This window comes from Paramacrobiotus metropolitanus, unplaced genomic scaffold, assembly GCF_019649055.1.
Source record: "Paramacrobiotus metropolitanus isolate TYO unplaced genomic scaffold, Prichtersi_v1.0 Parri_scaffold0000126, whole genome shotgun sequence".
Taxonomy (NCBI): Eukaryota; Metazoa; Tardigrada; class Eutardigrada; order Parachela; family Macrobiotidae; genus Paramacrobiotus; species Paramacrobiotus metropolitanus.
In genome coordinates, this window is record NW_026570346.1 from 323,636 (window position 1) to 338,812 (window position 15,177).

Genomic DNA, 15,177 nt, shown 5'->3' on the forward strand with positions numbered 1-15,177 from the left:
GTTTAATGTACTGAGTACTTCCTGGAATGTGCGTAAAACCTAGCATGTACTCTATAAATTTAAGAGGTCGTGCATGCAGAAAACGCCTGTGCCAACTTCCCGCGTATACAACCAACACTCTTGTCCGAACGTTTCTTACTTTGATCGCCGTGTCTCTGATCAGCCCTCTCCAGACGCAAGGACAAAAATATATCCTCACAAAACGCCTTCATGTTTGCCGCTCCGTCCACTGTAAAGCCGAATGTCTTATGCGCAATGCCGTACTCATTCAGTATTCCAAGAACAGTGGCTTTCAAATTCGCCGCAGTATGCTCAATGCCGGGATCTATGAAGTCCAGTAAAATCTGCGCAAAAGTGTTGTCTGCTGTAATCCAGTGCGCCGTCACGGCCATGAAGGCTTCCTGTCCAACCGACGTCCAAGTATCCTACGTGATACTAATTCTGCCAGGAGCGCTGGCCAGTATCTTCTTAATCTAATAAAAATTAGACCCTTAAAATGTGTCATCTTTATTATTAAAATATTATTCATCAAACAAGTCGCAGTTACGATATTAAATTTGAATTCCATATCACTTTGCCAGACAGAATATTCGTCGCTAAGCACAAATAGATGAAACATCAGTTTCTTACCTTTTCTTTCATAATCTCATACTCGCTCATCACATTTTCTTTCAATGTCTGACGACAAGGCACTCTATAAGCCGGATTCAACTCACGAAACAATTCCTCCAGTTCCTCTGTTTCCACGATTCGGAAAGAAAGGTTTGCAGCGACAATCAAGCGGGGTAACAGATAGTCAATCTGCTGCTGTTTTTCTTGTCCAGTTTAACCGGTTTTGCAAGAAACAGTTCTGGAATGGCACGCTTTTTTCCTTTCTCTCCAGCGTCGAATTTGCTCGGGTGCTTGGTTCTTACGTGAGTCCACAAAATAGTTGTCGAGTTGGAGTCCTTATAGCTGGCGGAGCAATAACGACACACGTACTTTTTCCTCTCGGCATCCTCTGTAAAGTGCTGCCAGATTTCGGATAGTTTACTGGAAGACGGCAGCTTATGAGATGTGCCTTGGCTCCCATCCGCAGAGACCGCGCTGGCTGGAGATGCTGGTACTAAAAGACTCATCGTCGAACTGCTGATCAACGCCACACGCAGCGCGTTCTGCGCTTTCCTCTCTATCCCGACGGATTTCTTGGGCAAGAGATAAGCCCCCTAAAGGCATCGCTAACAAGATGTATCCAGTCGAAGAAAAACTGTCATGAAGATTGAAGGCAAAAAATTTCGAAACCAGATTTTCTCGGATTCTTATTGACTGAAGCCGTGCAACTCGTTTGCTACAGCGCTACACATTTTCTTTCTTATGGCAGTCCAGTTGTTGCAGCAGCTGTGGTATCAGGCGCGCTCTGAGTTTAAACTTGTGACTGCCGTTGAGTGAACACTCACACACGTTACAGCCATATAGAGCTACGCCCGCCACGGCCGGTGCGCGCCGTGAGCGCGAACCCAGCCTGCAGCGTGAATTAATGAACTTTATTTTTTTTTAAAATTACGAAATTGCGATATCTTCGATTAACCGGTTGTTAACCGGTGTACGTCGACGCGGTTACCCGAACGCACCGGTGTGTGCCGGTGTAATTTTTGATAAAAACCACACCGCCTATACCAATTTATTTTTTGAAATTGCACCGCAATTTTTTCAAACCGCACCGGTGCACTGGTAAAAAACCGCACCGTTAACAACCCTAATACAGACTTCACCGGATACGCTACAACAGTCAACTGTCTGGCGTTCGGGGCCGCGTGGACACATCCACTGATTTCAGTTCAGAAAAGACAGAACTTTATTAAATATCAGAACCCTTCATAATGAAAACATGGATTCACAATTCTGCCGAGTGCATGCGCTCGCTGATTCTGTATTTATGGAATAGTGATTGTATCAAGAGACATCACCGCCAGTGCCACCACCATCCTCATCGTCACTAAACAATCCGCTGTATTCCGGCTTGGCATACAGCTCGTAGATGCCCCACAGTGCCAGTTTGCTGAGTTGGCCCAGCTCCACCGTTAGCAGGTCGACATCGTCCCACTCGCGCGGACTGCCATCCGGCCGGAATCCGCTGTACCTGCAGCCAGCAAAATCGCCCCTGAAGCCCAGCACACCGCAATTCTGTTGTCCAACCCGGTGTTTTCTTTTGCGGCCTCCATTTCAGCGTATATTAAAATCAATCAATCGTTCAAGATAGGTATATAGACAGTACTTCACTACTTCGTCGCTGGTGATCCAGCTACTGACCCGTACAGTTACCGTGACCAATCTACGGATGATATCGAAGTATGGCATTTCTCCGCTTGGCCGTCATAGGAGGTTACAATGCAATGCAGCACACCTAACATCACCCTGCAGCAGGGTGCACTTACTTGGAGAAGAAGCCGCGGACGACATGCCAGTGCTCCGGGTTGGCCAGAGCCGTGCGCCAGCGCGTGTATACAGCAGCCACTCTGGCTAGCACCTCGGCCGTGGCCGGGGGAAACTGTCGGTCCTAGGCCCACATGAAGCTGCGTCGGGTGTGCGGCCAGCCATCCTGCCAGTCACAGATCAGACGGGGAACGCCGATCAGCGTCTCCTCAAAAGCGCAACTGTCTTCGGTGGGATACTCTTGCACGTTGACGAGACGAAGCTCCTCCGCGGGTAAGGAAAACCAACCTGGAAGTAACCCGTGGACATCGGATTCCATCGTAGAAAACAGCGCTCGCCCGATGTCCAGTACATGGAGGATCAGGCGCGCGCAGTGTGGCCGCAAGTCTTGCAGAATTTCCGGTATCCTGTGTAACGTGATTCATATTATGTCTGTGCCTCTAGCGTTTAGCCATTCTGCAGAGCTGACTGTCTAGTTCTTCCACCTATATGCTAGTCTGTTGATATTCTATGTCTATACATCATACATCATGTAGTCATCTAACTAGTCGATCGCCTGAGCAATGTACCAGCACCGTTAGCTCCACTAAAACCCTTCGTTACACCTGAGTGTCAAGCAGAAGGACTTCACCGCCAGGACCGGCAGTTTGATGTGGAGGACCCGCAATAAGTCCAGCGCGCACCAGACGACGTGCCAGTTAAACTGTTCCGCCGGCCAGTCATGGGCACGTGCGACGATGGTCAGACTCTTCGTAGCGCCGCTGATTCTCCGGCTCAACGCCATCGCGGTGCGGCAGCAGTTCAGGTGGTCTCCGCATTCCGTTGTGGCCAGATGTTCTGTCGCGACACGAATGCGTTGTGTAGTCCGTGGATGGTCCAGTATTGTTTGCCATAACGCACACTCTCTGCCGAACCAATTACTCAATTCAGTGACGGTCGTCTTGTTGTCAGTTCTTCGGGTATATTTATTACAAATTAATTCCACCGCATTACCGTCTGGCTTTTGCGTGCGTGTGCAGGTCCAGATCTTGCAGCGCCTCGGTCAACAGTATGGGCGGCAGATGACACAGACACGCAGTCGGGCAACTCCTATCGACATCTGTGGGCGCTTTGCTTTTATTTTCGGTGCTGCGCCTGCATCCTTCAAGGAAAAAGCCAAAAGTTAGAAGCAGTGAATATAGAGTTTCAACATATCTGGACAAATCACAACGGCCGCATAACTTTTTCAAGTCCTCTTGTTCTCAATTGGCGCCTGGCGGCGTCGAATGACTACAGATACAGAGTACGAGTAGCTTTCTGGCATTTCGTTTGCACCGAGCGCGTAGCGCGAGGTGCTGCAATTAACTGATCGTCAAGATCATAAATTTGTCTGACGCCACGAAAATCGTCACGGCTGACTTTTTCAATTCCACAAACCCAGTACCACTACTCAGTGGTATTGGCGCTCGCGCTCGAGCAGTAAACCAATATGGTGGTTAACAACCACCGCTAGTACAGTGTATTTTAGTTAGTGATCTGACAGCTATTCCCGTTACTGAACTTTGTGCCATTACTGCAACAGTTTCGTCATGCACAGTAAATCTGTACATTGCGTGGTTACAAACAGCACCTGATACAGCCGAAAATTTTCGTTTATGTCTGTTCAGTTTTTGGAAGAATGGCAACTTCTTACGAGCTATGCCGCATTCGCCTTACAAACCTAAAGTTGTCCAAGTCGATAATTTTACAGGCAGGTGACGCTGGATTGCGACACGAGCGAAGCTCGCGGAACAACAAGCGCAACATTCTGTGCAGGGTTCGTAGCTTCCTTTGCACAGTAATAGCCGAAGCCCAGATTTGCACAATCAAAAGGCATACAATAATCCCAAAATCAGCGATAGTCGTCAATCAGATTTTGCTTTTAGTGTTTTCAGAACTGCATCTTTCACCGGGCCATTCACCCCAAAAGTTAACAACTTAGATCATGTTCCGAACATTTACGAAACAAGTCCATATTTTGTATACAGAAAAACATATTTTAAAAACAAGCAAGTGTGGTGAGAGCAAATGCGTGTACATATCAAGCGAAGGGAGGAATTAACTTGGACATGCCAGTAAAGAAAGTAATGGACGGAGTGAAAAGTAATATCGAAAGTCTGTGTACCGCGAATACTGAGTGAAAAACAATGAAAACTAGTAAACTGAACGGTGAAGTCTGTAATTTATTTTCACATATTTTTCAAATATTTCAAGAAAACATAAGAATTACAATAAAATAGAAGTAACATAAGAAAATAAGAAATGTCACAGTCCCAGTTGTCCAGGTACGCTAATTTACTCCGCGCAATATGGGCGGGGTTTACGAGGGTTGCGTATGCTGGTCAAAGTCGAGGTAAATTGTATAGTGCGTAAGGCCGCGGTATCGTGCGGGATTCTGCGATGGGGATTTTGTCGATCGTATAATATTAACTTGGTGCGCACTACCCCCGATAACGACACTAACCGCTGTCGCTAAACTGCCAGTGACCCTGTGTAGTGCTCATAAAAGGCTCATTTGTTTTGTACCAACTATATATTATTACACTATGCCGACGATGTTCAATCTAGCTTCAGTTGTATTTCTTCACTGGACAGACGCACCCTCAAGCCAGTAAGCAGTCCAGCTCGTACGAATGACCGGCCGCTTGACACCGTCCGTTGCATATCTGCGCATTATTCTCCACAGTGAGTCCCCTATCCAGTTCTTGGTGGTGAGGTCGTTCCGGCTGCTAACGACAATAAAACTGTAGGTGCTCCATTCGAATCGCAGACTGAAACGACAGCTGTCCGCAATACCCGCCAGCGATGGGTGCGAACGGTATTCTTCCCGAAAAAGGTCAATTAGCACCGACACGGCAGTTGTTTGCCCAAATAGCATGGTCGTATTGGCAATTTCATGCTTGACATAGAGGAGGCCGCTGGTTCGCGCTAGCAGCGCTGCTTCGCCGATCGGCAGTTCTCTCAGAATCTGGCAGCGATCCACAACGGCCAAAGTGGTAGCTGCGTCAGTTCCCGGCACGTTCGTGGAGACCACGTACATCTGGCATTCGCCAACGCAGCGCAGCACCGTCGCGGGACGGAAGCGGAAGGGACCGGCGTATTCATCGCGGAGCGCCACGAAGACCGGCTGGTCGGGGTAACCGAAGTACTCTGCCGAGCACGGATCGCGGGGAGGTAAGGGAATCGGCCAGACGCGCGCGGCCGGGACGCGGCGCGCCGGCTGCGTGGACGAGTCAAAGTCCACCAGTACCTCGTCACCGGCAATGTCCTGGATGTACCCCAGCCAGGCACTGCCGTCGTCCTGCTCCGTCTGCACACAGACAGTATTCTGGTAACTGATCGACTCGTTCCCAACCAGAAGCCGTCGAAATGCCGGAAACATTGGCGTGCAGTCCATCTGGGGCTGCAAGGAGAAAAATCACAGCGTGCAACAGTTAACTTATCGGGAATCGTTTGCTACATCATCAACTCCAGAATAACCTCTCGAGTCTGCTGTATCTGGTCTTCCGGGTGGCCAGAGTGGCGGTCGGGTTTAATAAGGTGCCCTGGACCACGTTCGATGTCTAATCGGTATTAATTTAAATTCTTTCGAAATACTAATAGCAAAGTCCAGACCATGTACAGAGTACAAATTGATCGTGAGTTACACCTACAGGCTACATTAAACTGAATTCTGAAACAAACAACAGCCAGAAGTGCGCAACCGAATGCGAGCACCGGAAAGTGCCGGGCGCAAACAGCGGGCACGCGCGTGACGCCAGCCGATTTGATCTAAGCGGCCGGTGTCACGCGCGTGCCCGCTGTTTGCGCCCGACGCGACGACGCGCAGCGCCACCAACCAACACACGCAAATCGCGCGCAGCGAAAAGAAAAACAGCGGGAGTGCATACCCTCCAGCTAACATTGACAGCAATTAACATCGTTAACTGTAATTTACACCTACAGGCTACATTAAACAGTATTGTAGAGTATAGTGAAAGCACACGTACAAGTACGTACAATGTACAATTGCAGCGATATGACTGTATTCTCGTGAATGTGAACAATGTCCGCTCACCGCTGTCCATTGTGCCGTATTAGTGGTAATGAAAGTGCCCACGCAGCTGCGTTGTGTTGCAAAAGTGTGTATGCAACTTGTGTGTGCTTGTGTATGTAAGCTCGACCAGCGAGCGGATAATAATACAAGTATTATTCCGCCACTACAAACATGACAAGTATAAAGGTCTGACTATTTAGCGAAATGTTTTCAAAAAATAGGCGCAATTGGAAATAGAAAATTTTCTCGTTTCCCCCCACAGGGAGGAAACGCGAAAATGACGAACGGGCGGAAATAAGGGAAAAGCGAGGAAAGCAACATAAAAGATGTAGAAAAGTAGCTCAAAAAAGTCACTTGTCTGAAGTTTTCCCTAAATTTTAAGTCATTTGGGAACGGACGCACGATGGCACTAAATATACCCATTTTTAAATAAAAACGACTGTAGTTAAAGTTAGTCGATTAATGTGCGCCAAGTAACAATTTCGGGCAGAGGGGTTTTTTCTTGTAAAAACGGCAGCATTCTACACAATGATCGTGCTTGGCCAAGAAAAGGGAGATCTGAGACCTCCCACGTTTGACTTTCGAAAACTCCGCACGCAGGTTTTTTGACAATAAATATTTTACCAGTGCTTTCAGAAATCATCTGGTTTAAAGTCGTTTTTGCAACAGCAGTGTTTTAGCGTCAGAAGTACATGCTGGTGAATAACTGGATTCACCAGAAAGTGTATTGTGGTGAATCCAGTGATTTTGCTGTACTATAGTTTTAATCAGGCAATAGCCAATTAACATAACAAAAAGCCTGCGCTGATAGACAACAAAAATTTCGATTTACATACACGTTTCAGAAACAACCAAAGTTATTACTGTCACTTCCAACTTTTGCTGTACTTTTACTGAATACGTACTCCTGCAGTCCTGCGAGTCCGGCAATGGCCCGCGCTGAAACTTGGGTCCGGATTACTCACACTTGGATCTAGACCCCTCGAGCATGAATTACTTAACCTGGAATACGTAAATTGGATTACTTAAGATGACTTAAACATAAGAACATAAAAAATAACATAAGAATAAGAGAAAACATAAGAAAATGTAATCCAAGTTTGAGTAATCCAAAATCCGAATCCGAAATTAAGTTTCAGCGCGGGCCTTCATGGGGCCCCGATCAAGAAGTATTGCAGCCGCACATGTGTGGCGGTGACTGCAGTCATTTTGCTGTAGTGCAGTGGCTCGTGTGGTGTGGGTTTAGTCACAGTCAAGTCTTTCGTTATCGTTTTTCGTAAAACACAAATAACTTAAAAACAGGTTAACCGATTTAGAAGTTTCAAGCATCTCAAAAAGAGCAAACTTTTCTGAATCCACCAAAACCAAAACGAACACGATTCGGGAAGTAATAATCGAAGCTGTTCTACTTAACCCTCCAGCGGGCGGTAGCCGAAGGAATGCGAGTTTCATTTTGAAAATCGGGATTTCCCGATAAAAAAAATCAATTAAGAAAGGGAATTTTTTTTAAGCTTGTGCTGACCATAGGTCAGCCGTCGTGACTAGGGTGTTTGCCAACGCCAATGCCCATGAACGGTTTACAGCTTAAAAACATTTAATTTTGTGATAATTAGACGAATGGGAATAACATAAAAGCAATAATTTTATTAAATAGTACAAAAAAAGCACTTCCAAACAAGAGCATAGCAGCGGTCAACAAGTTGACCACTGGTCAGCAAAAAAATTAAAATCTACAAAATCCCGTTGCCATGTATTTTGACCACTATTAACAGATGGAATACAGAAAATAAACGATGCTAACGATATTTCTCTCCCATAACTTTCATTATACTCTCATACGAGGCTGCACGAAGCATTATTTTTGAAGTTTAACATTGCATTTCCTGTATTTCTGCACGCCTAGCCGCCTTTATACTGCCCGCATTGTGCGCGCTTGCATTTTTCCGTGGTGTGGCCGCAAGTGCCACTATCTAAAAAGCTGCGCGGATAGTCCAGCTGCAGTGGTCATTGGCGCAGAACAAGATATTAGCGGTCGCTGGTCAGTAGCACCTTCTGGAACACATTAGCGACCGGAAGAAACTAGCTAGGCTGCCGCAAAGGTCAGGATCCCCAATGTGCACGCGTAAGTGTGCAATTGCTGTAGTTTTCAACCACCCGAGACTGATCACACAAAATTCGTGTTTCTGAAAAGCTGTGCAGCTCTCGCCTAACTTACCCAAGCGATGCATCAATATGTAGAAACGCGGCAAAGCGCGTGGTGTTGTGCCGAAATTCACAGTGTTATTGCAACATCTGAAGAATTGCAATCAGGACTACAATGTTCGGTTTTACCCGCGTTCTGTTTTCCTGAAGCAGACAAATTTAGAGGCGATTTTGCTTTTCGCCGACCGCCCGGGGTATTGATACGCAAAGCGTTTTTTGCCAGCTTCCGACCAACAAAACCGCGTGGCGCATGTTTTGCGTACGTACCGACAGCTACTTGATCTGATTACGTGATAAAGAGAAGCAGTCGAAATTGCATCCGCCCGTGTATCTGAGACCCTTCATGGGCAATGGTGTTGGCACGCAACACAATATTTTGACGGACTGTGGTCTTCTACTGTTCAACTTACAAGACCTGTGTTAATCGATTTTGGATAGAACGTTGTTAGTTGTACGTTGTTGATTTATCTCTGGTTTAATTATTCGTCCACTAATTAGTTAATTAGCAAGATCTACGAGAGCTTGAAAAGTCCGAAATTAGCCGTTTTCGGGCAACGGTCATTTGTAATTGACTTGAGATATAAGTTTGAATTATGTTTTTACTGCTTCTTTAAAGTCTCTTATTGCTAATTATGTTAATTGATATTCATTAACTGTTCCCAATCATTGGGAAAAAAATTCGGAAGACCATGTTGCGTCCTGACGCCAATGCCCGTCAACGGGTTAAGTAAGTGCATGCCGTCCATTTTATTTATCATGGTGGCTTACTTAAGGAGAATTTATGCTATGGTAGCAAGACTGAAAATGAGCTGTTCGAAATTTTACAGTGTAATAAGAATAGTTACATCTATTACTGGGCGAAAGTTCAGTACATTCAGGTAGCAACGAAAAAACTTATTCAAGTTTTTTTGTTGCCGACCAGGAGCGATTTGGCGGGCTAGCGTATCTATCTACAGTACTGCCACCTGTGATCAAAATTAGTGAAAGAAAGATTGCACCGAGATGTGCTTTCTTTCAACCTGGAATATGCCTTGTGGCTGTTATATTCCAGGCCAGATTGCAAGAGTAATAGGACCCGAAAAAAATGTAGTAAATACGAATATTTGGTAACCGAGTACGATTTTGTCGCTTTAGCTTTTGAGACTTTTGGTGTTGTCGGTCCATCGTGTTTGAAATTTTTACGTGAGTTGGGTAAACGCCTAAAGGATGCTACTTGTGAACGACGATCCTACGAGTTCTTGTTACAGCGTCTTAGCATCGAAATACAGCGTAGGAATGCGCTGTCGGTTACATCAACTGTTCCACGTTCTGATGGATTAAGTGCTGTTTACTTTGTTTTGTGATCAGTTTTTGGGTATGATTTTAAACTGCTAGGTAATGACTAAACCAATAAATATTGATCATAGGACCAGACAAGGCTCATGTTTACACAGAGGACGAATACAGCATAACAGAGGCGCTAGACACATAGCGCTATCCCGTGAGCGCACATGAAAGAGTGGCCAAAGTCCACTCTTCGCTGTGCACACACTCAGTGTGGCGGCACTGCAAGCGCAGAATCGGTAAGACCAAAGGAAAGCGCAGAACAAAAGAAGGTTCTTCGCCACTTTCTGAAAAATTTTCCAAAATTGACTTCTAAACTCAATAAGAATTTTCAAAGATGTCAGAAAATTATGACATTTGATCAGATTTAAGGAAAATCATTTTCAAGAAGAATTGTGGAGCGTTTTTGTGAAAAATGTTTGCGTATTTTGTAAAAAATAAAACATAGGAACTTTGAGTGTAAAAAGTTTGTTTTTTTCAAGAATGGTTGAGTTTTTTGGAAAAAACGCTACACAGAACTTTACTCATTTTAGCGGAACACATCGCTACGCTTGAAAGAAAAATTTCAAAAATCTGCTTGAATTGTTATTGCTTCCGGAAAATAACGGCTTTTGATCAGTGACTTTTACATTTTAAAATTGTCTAACCAATTTCAGACTTTTAGTGTATGTAGCGAAAATATCATAGCGTTAGGTCAGATGTGTACATAGTTATGATGCAGCACAAGCGCACGTATTGCGCCAGCGACAATAGGGTCGAAATCGGTATAATCTCTGCTTAAGTCTTCTTACGCATCGAAGTCGTTACGTCAAATACAAGCCACTGAAATGATTGAATGCAGTAATTCTGAAGCAGCGGGCGCAAATTTTAACAACTATAGCCAGACGGTTAACTGTCTGTGATGTATGCAACGTATTACTGAAATAGGTAAATAGACACCTGAAATAGGTACAATAAATATCTGAGAGAACACTGACTGAACGATAACTGCGAAGTAGATAATAACTATGTAGATACTCGTAAAATGTCGGTAGAGTACGCAGGAGCAGTCAAATGTATAAAACAGAAAGTTGCTGGGATTTTAGCTACACAGCAATACAGGAATTGTTGTGCATCTTAATTATGAAGAAATTTCAACGTAAACACGATTAATGTTTATGCTACTAATACTAGTACTATCGCATAACAAAAATTCAGAGCAAGCGTAATTATTAAGTTACTGTAGCGGCGTTATCAAGTTAGACCACAGAGTTCGTTTACCAGAAAAAAGCACAGTGATATACCCACGCTGCACGGGCAAAATTCACCAGCGCAGAAATTTGGAGTTCCTTGGGCAACATCCATGTTTTGGAGTAAAAAAACATTTTGTAACTAATTAATGATATCTAAAAATTAAAACTCAGTTAAAAACTGTATTACAAAAGGCTAAAAGCCGTGCATGCAAATTAAAGCTCCTAATTTACCATGTTGGTTTGTTGTGGTTTTTGGGGTGCCCCTGCGGGGGGGGGGGGGTTCGGTGTTGTTCAGCACTGGGATTGACGGTAAACAAGTTTACAGAGAAAGCGTAGATGAATTTTAGAGATCTGATGATGAGGAAAGTATGGATATCAAATTTGCTATCAAAAAGGAGAAACTGTAAAATGGGATTTAGGTCGTGAATTTTGCCCGTGCAGCGTGGGTATATCCGTGTGCTTTTTTCCGGTAAACGAACTCTGTGGTCTAACTTGATAACGCCGCTACAGTACTATTACTTATTAGACGTACCCAAGCGCACGATAGGCAAATCGTTTTACGCCCTTTGCCGCAGGAATAATTCATTACTGCCAATGCTAAGTTGCTAACACGTTTTTTCCCATAACTCCCAGTCCGATAACATTTCTTCGTAGACCAGTTAACCGTTGCAGAGTTACTAACAGAATCAAAATCAGCGAATTTTTCTGATCTAAAAATCATCTTTCAGTTTGAAAAATGTCAGGACCAAATTCTGACTGCCGGTCCCCAACGCCCTACTGCAACCTGGGGTGGTAACAATAGAGTAGAAAGCATTCAAATTAATTTTTGCGTTCCGAACACTTACTCTAGGTGAATCGATAACGCTGATTCCGAATATGCTGTCAAAAAACATTTTTGAACGCCAATTAGCAAATCCTAAAATGCAAATAGCCATTGTTTACGGTCAGGCGGCAGTCGCTGTCAAGTGTCAACCGCCCGGGTAGGCTGTATGATGCTGTGCAAGCAGTTGAGTGCACGCATGCACGGCGCATAGTGCTGTACAGCATAGATTTAGCGCACTGTAAAAAATAGTGCCAAGTTGAGTCGACGATACAGTAAACCAAAAGCGTGTAGCCCACCCCATCTGTTCAGCCAGCCGGTAATATAATAATCGAAGTAAACTTTTTTGCAGGAACTTCACTCAACGAGGATTTGCAGGCTTAACTGCAGATACTTTAACGTTCTATTTTATTCCGCTACGATATTTAGTTCTTATTTCTCATGTTCGCCGAAGCGAAGCGAAGATCATTTAATACCGATAAATTGAAGAAATACATGTTTGGCAAGTGATTCTATTATTTTAAACAGGATTACCTTGGGTCGGTTGTTTGCAGCCGAAAGCGGCGTCACATGTTCAGCGGAAAATACGATGCTAACAGCGTGCAGAACGTGAGCGTTGTGGGCCGCGGTGGAATATTGTGGTACGGTCAGTACGGTGTAGCGCGCCGCAGCCAGACGGTGGACAAGGGAGGCGGGCGGATAGTGCAGCAGCACGTACTGTACCTAGATGGCGTCATATTCCACCCAAATACGCGCGACCCCGCTCTCTTACGTCGCCGACGCAAGCGCGCACTGCGCTCCATGTCTCCCGGTGCGGCAGACCGCGTCCGTAACTGCGCCTAGTCTGATCGATCCACGAACCCAGCGGCGTCCCCTGCACCAGGGCCGAAGGGTCGACAGCCCACTGAAATATATGCGCGGCAGATCAACGTTCGACGGCTACCCTCGACTTGGTTCGGAAAAAAAACAGACTTGGCCAAGCGCATGGTCTGGCGGCGTCGGCTGTGTGCAACCGGTTGATGCAACGCCTGTTCGCCGTCTCTCTTTCTCCCGGAACAGTAACGTACTGCACGCTGTTAGCCCCGTCTATTCCGCTGGGCATTAATGATACAGTTAACTGGGTGCTGTGTGGCACACAACGGACAAAACAATTCCGCTTCCTCGAACTGAATCTTCCTTGGCCGTTGCCACCGTGCTCAGCGATGTGAAGAACTCAGGTGCAGGTAAAATCTTGTTTATGGTCAAAAAGGAACCGCACTCTATCCGCTAAGTAGTGGTTAGGTTCTATCGTGAGAGCAATGGAGGAGCCCCAAACTAGAGTAGTGCCACACTCCTCGTGCTATTGCACACTCCTTCATCGTCATTCTTATACATGCATAGTGCATACCTATTTACTAATAACGACTGAAAACAATGAAACAATCATCCGCAACAGTTATACCACAATCACAACAAGAAAAATTCCTGTATACTGTCCTGCTCGGGAATCGTGCCCATAACGCATATCGCATTCCCGCGCTGTATCTGTATAGACAAATACCTTATTTAAACTCACCGTCAGATTGGAAATGACACAGTAAGGATGGAAATGGAAATATTCCTATTTGTCCCGCAGTTGTCCAAAATGTTTAAAATTGCTGAAGGAATGGATTGAGGTTTGTTGTCGATAATTTTCTAAATAATTATAAGGCTGAGTGAAGTGAAAAATTCCTGAATCCGCGCAGCGCATGCAGGACATGCATCAGTTACTCCAGATGAATGCTTAGCTTGGCATAGAATCTAATGAACGGCGAAAAACGCGAGGAAGAGAACACCTATGGACTGGGTAAGGGCACGCTACTGCTAGGCTCTGACAGAGCAATGGCGGGATCCGTCAGGCAGTGTGTGAGTGTGACCAGCAGACAGGTTGCAATGCCACAGTTGTTGTGATGTACTTCGTTATGTATGAAGCAGTCTAAGGACCAATCGGGAGTCGTTCCTCCACCCTACTTTCCATTGATTTTTTCGAAATTAGTGCGTACGGTAGCGCAGTGAGGGGCGTATGTTAGGTGCGGTCCGTTGCAATGCTAACTGGGAAGATTCATCATTTTGGATGCATTTTTGGCAGCGATGTTCGCCTCTACGGGTATTCTGAACAAAAAAGATCCTTTCCAGATTATTTGGTCTGCGCCGCTGAAATTGTTGAAAACGAAATGAATTTTATTAGTTTTACGGCGTCATACATTCACAGGTAGGTCTATAACACTACGTACACACTGCTGTACGTAGTGCTGAAAATGCTTGCTGAATCGTGCCAGTTTCTTGCAATTGCGTCTTTACAAAACCAGTGACGAAACCGTGAAGCTACGCCACCCAAACCACTGCACCACACCAGGACAGCTACAGCCATCGCTATACTTGTGCGGTTACGCCGTCGCTGTGTCAGGGACACATGCGCAGAATGCAGGAGAGCGTAACCGAACCACCGTTGCCATTTCACTTACTGGCTGCGTTGTAAGCGCCAGCGTCGCGTTTATTATACGCGCACTATTCTACGTTCGGCTAACGTTGCATATTTCTGCATTGCCGTAAAGGCAGACCGGCTGATTTCGCCACAGTCCTGATCCAGTCGGCAAATTTTAAAAAAATTGTTTAAAAAATGGCACGCTTTTTAAAAAGTGGTAAAGAAAAAAACACTGGTTTCAGTGGGTCTACAGATACAACGACTCCCCGGCGTAGCTTAGGCGTACGGCTCCCAACCGCCGCAGGGCGCCATCCCGGCGAGAATCATCAGTGCGTTCGATTTACCGCGGCAAAGAGCGCAGACACGAAACTTAAAAACGCATAAGAAAACTGAAAAGCCAAGCAAATAATTATAAGGAACAGTGACAATGATTAGATAAAATATCAATACACTTATTACTGCTTTAATTGGCAATCGAACTGTAAGCCTCGCTGTAAACATATGGTGGACGAAACGAATTATGGACGGAAAGACTGGGCACGAACTGAAGTGATATAGCTGTTTTATAACAGAAAAATTAGTGCGATCGTTGATTCGATATAGAGCCTTGTAACGAAAGAGACGCCATATTGTTAAGTAAGGGAAATCCAAGAGTGCTTAATAGTTTATATTCAAGAACCGTGAGACAGTT

The 15,177-nt window shown here is 45.2% G+C and overlaps 1 protein-coding gene across 5 annotated transcripts; it reads right to left on the reverse strand.

Moving 5' to 3' along the window:
• Positions 1 to 211: 211 nt before the first annotated feature.
• On the reverse strand, positions 212 to 13,840 carry LOC129598640 (uncharacterized). Of its 5 annotated transcripts, XM_055496626.1 has the most exons (8): positions 13,599 to 13,840; positions 7,372 to 7,468; positions 5,032 to 5,833; positions 3,406 to 3,553; positions 3,018 to 3,317; positions 2,415 to 2,819; positions 631 to 2,119; positions 212 to 473 (listed from the first exon to the last, which is right to left on the reverse strand). In XM_055496626.1, the coding sequence occupies exons 3-6, from the start codon at positions 5,825 to 5,827 to the stop codon at positions 2,537 to 2,539; spliced, it is 1,527 nt and encodes a 508-aa protein (XP_055352601.1). In that variant the 5' UTR covers positions 5,828 to 5,833; positions 7,372 to 7,468; positions 13,599 to 13,840; the 3' UTR covers positions 212 to 473; positions 631 to 2,119; positions 2,415 to 2,536. The 5 variants fall into 5 exon arrangements, with proteins under 5 accessions (XP_055352601.1, XP_055352600.1, XP_055352598.1 ...); XM_055496625.1 differs by lacking the exon at positions 7,372 to 7,468; XM_055496623.1 differs by lacking the exons at positions 7,372 to 7,468; positions 13,599 to 13,840 and adding an exon at positions 5,911 to 6,176.
• Between the last annotated feature and the right edge of the window lie 1,337 nt (positions 13,841 to 15,177).

Excerpts from the sequence above, each read along its gene's own strand:
- LOC129598640 (XM_055496625.1), bottom strand. The coding sequence starts at position 5,827 with ATGGACTGCACGCCAATGTTTCCGGCATTTCGACGGCTTCTGGTTGGG. Across the intron at positions 3,554-5,031 it reads GACTGCTTACTGGCTTGAGG|GATGCAGGCGCAGCACCGAA; the intron begins GTGCGTCTGTCC and ends TTTTCCTTGAAG. Across the intron at positions 3,318-3,405 it reads ACGCACGCAAAAGCCAGACG|AGAGTGTGCGTTATGGCAAA; the intron begins GTAATGCGGTGG and ends TTGGTTCGGCAG.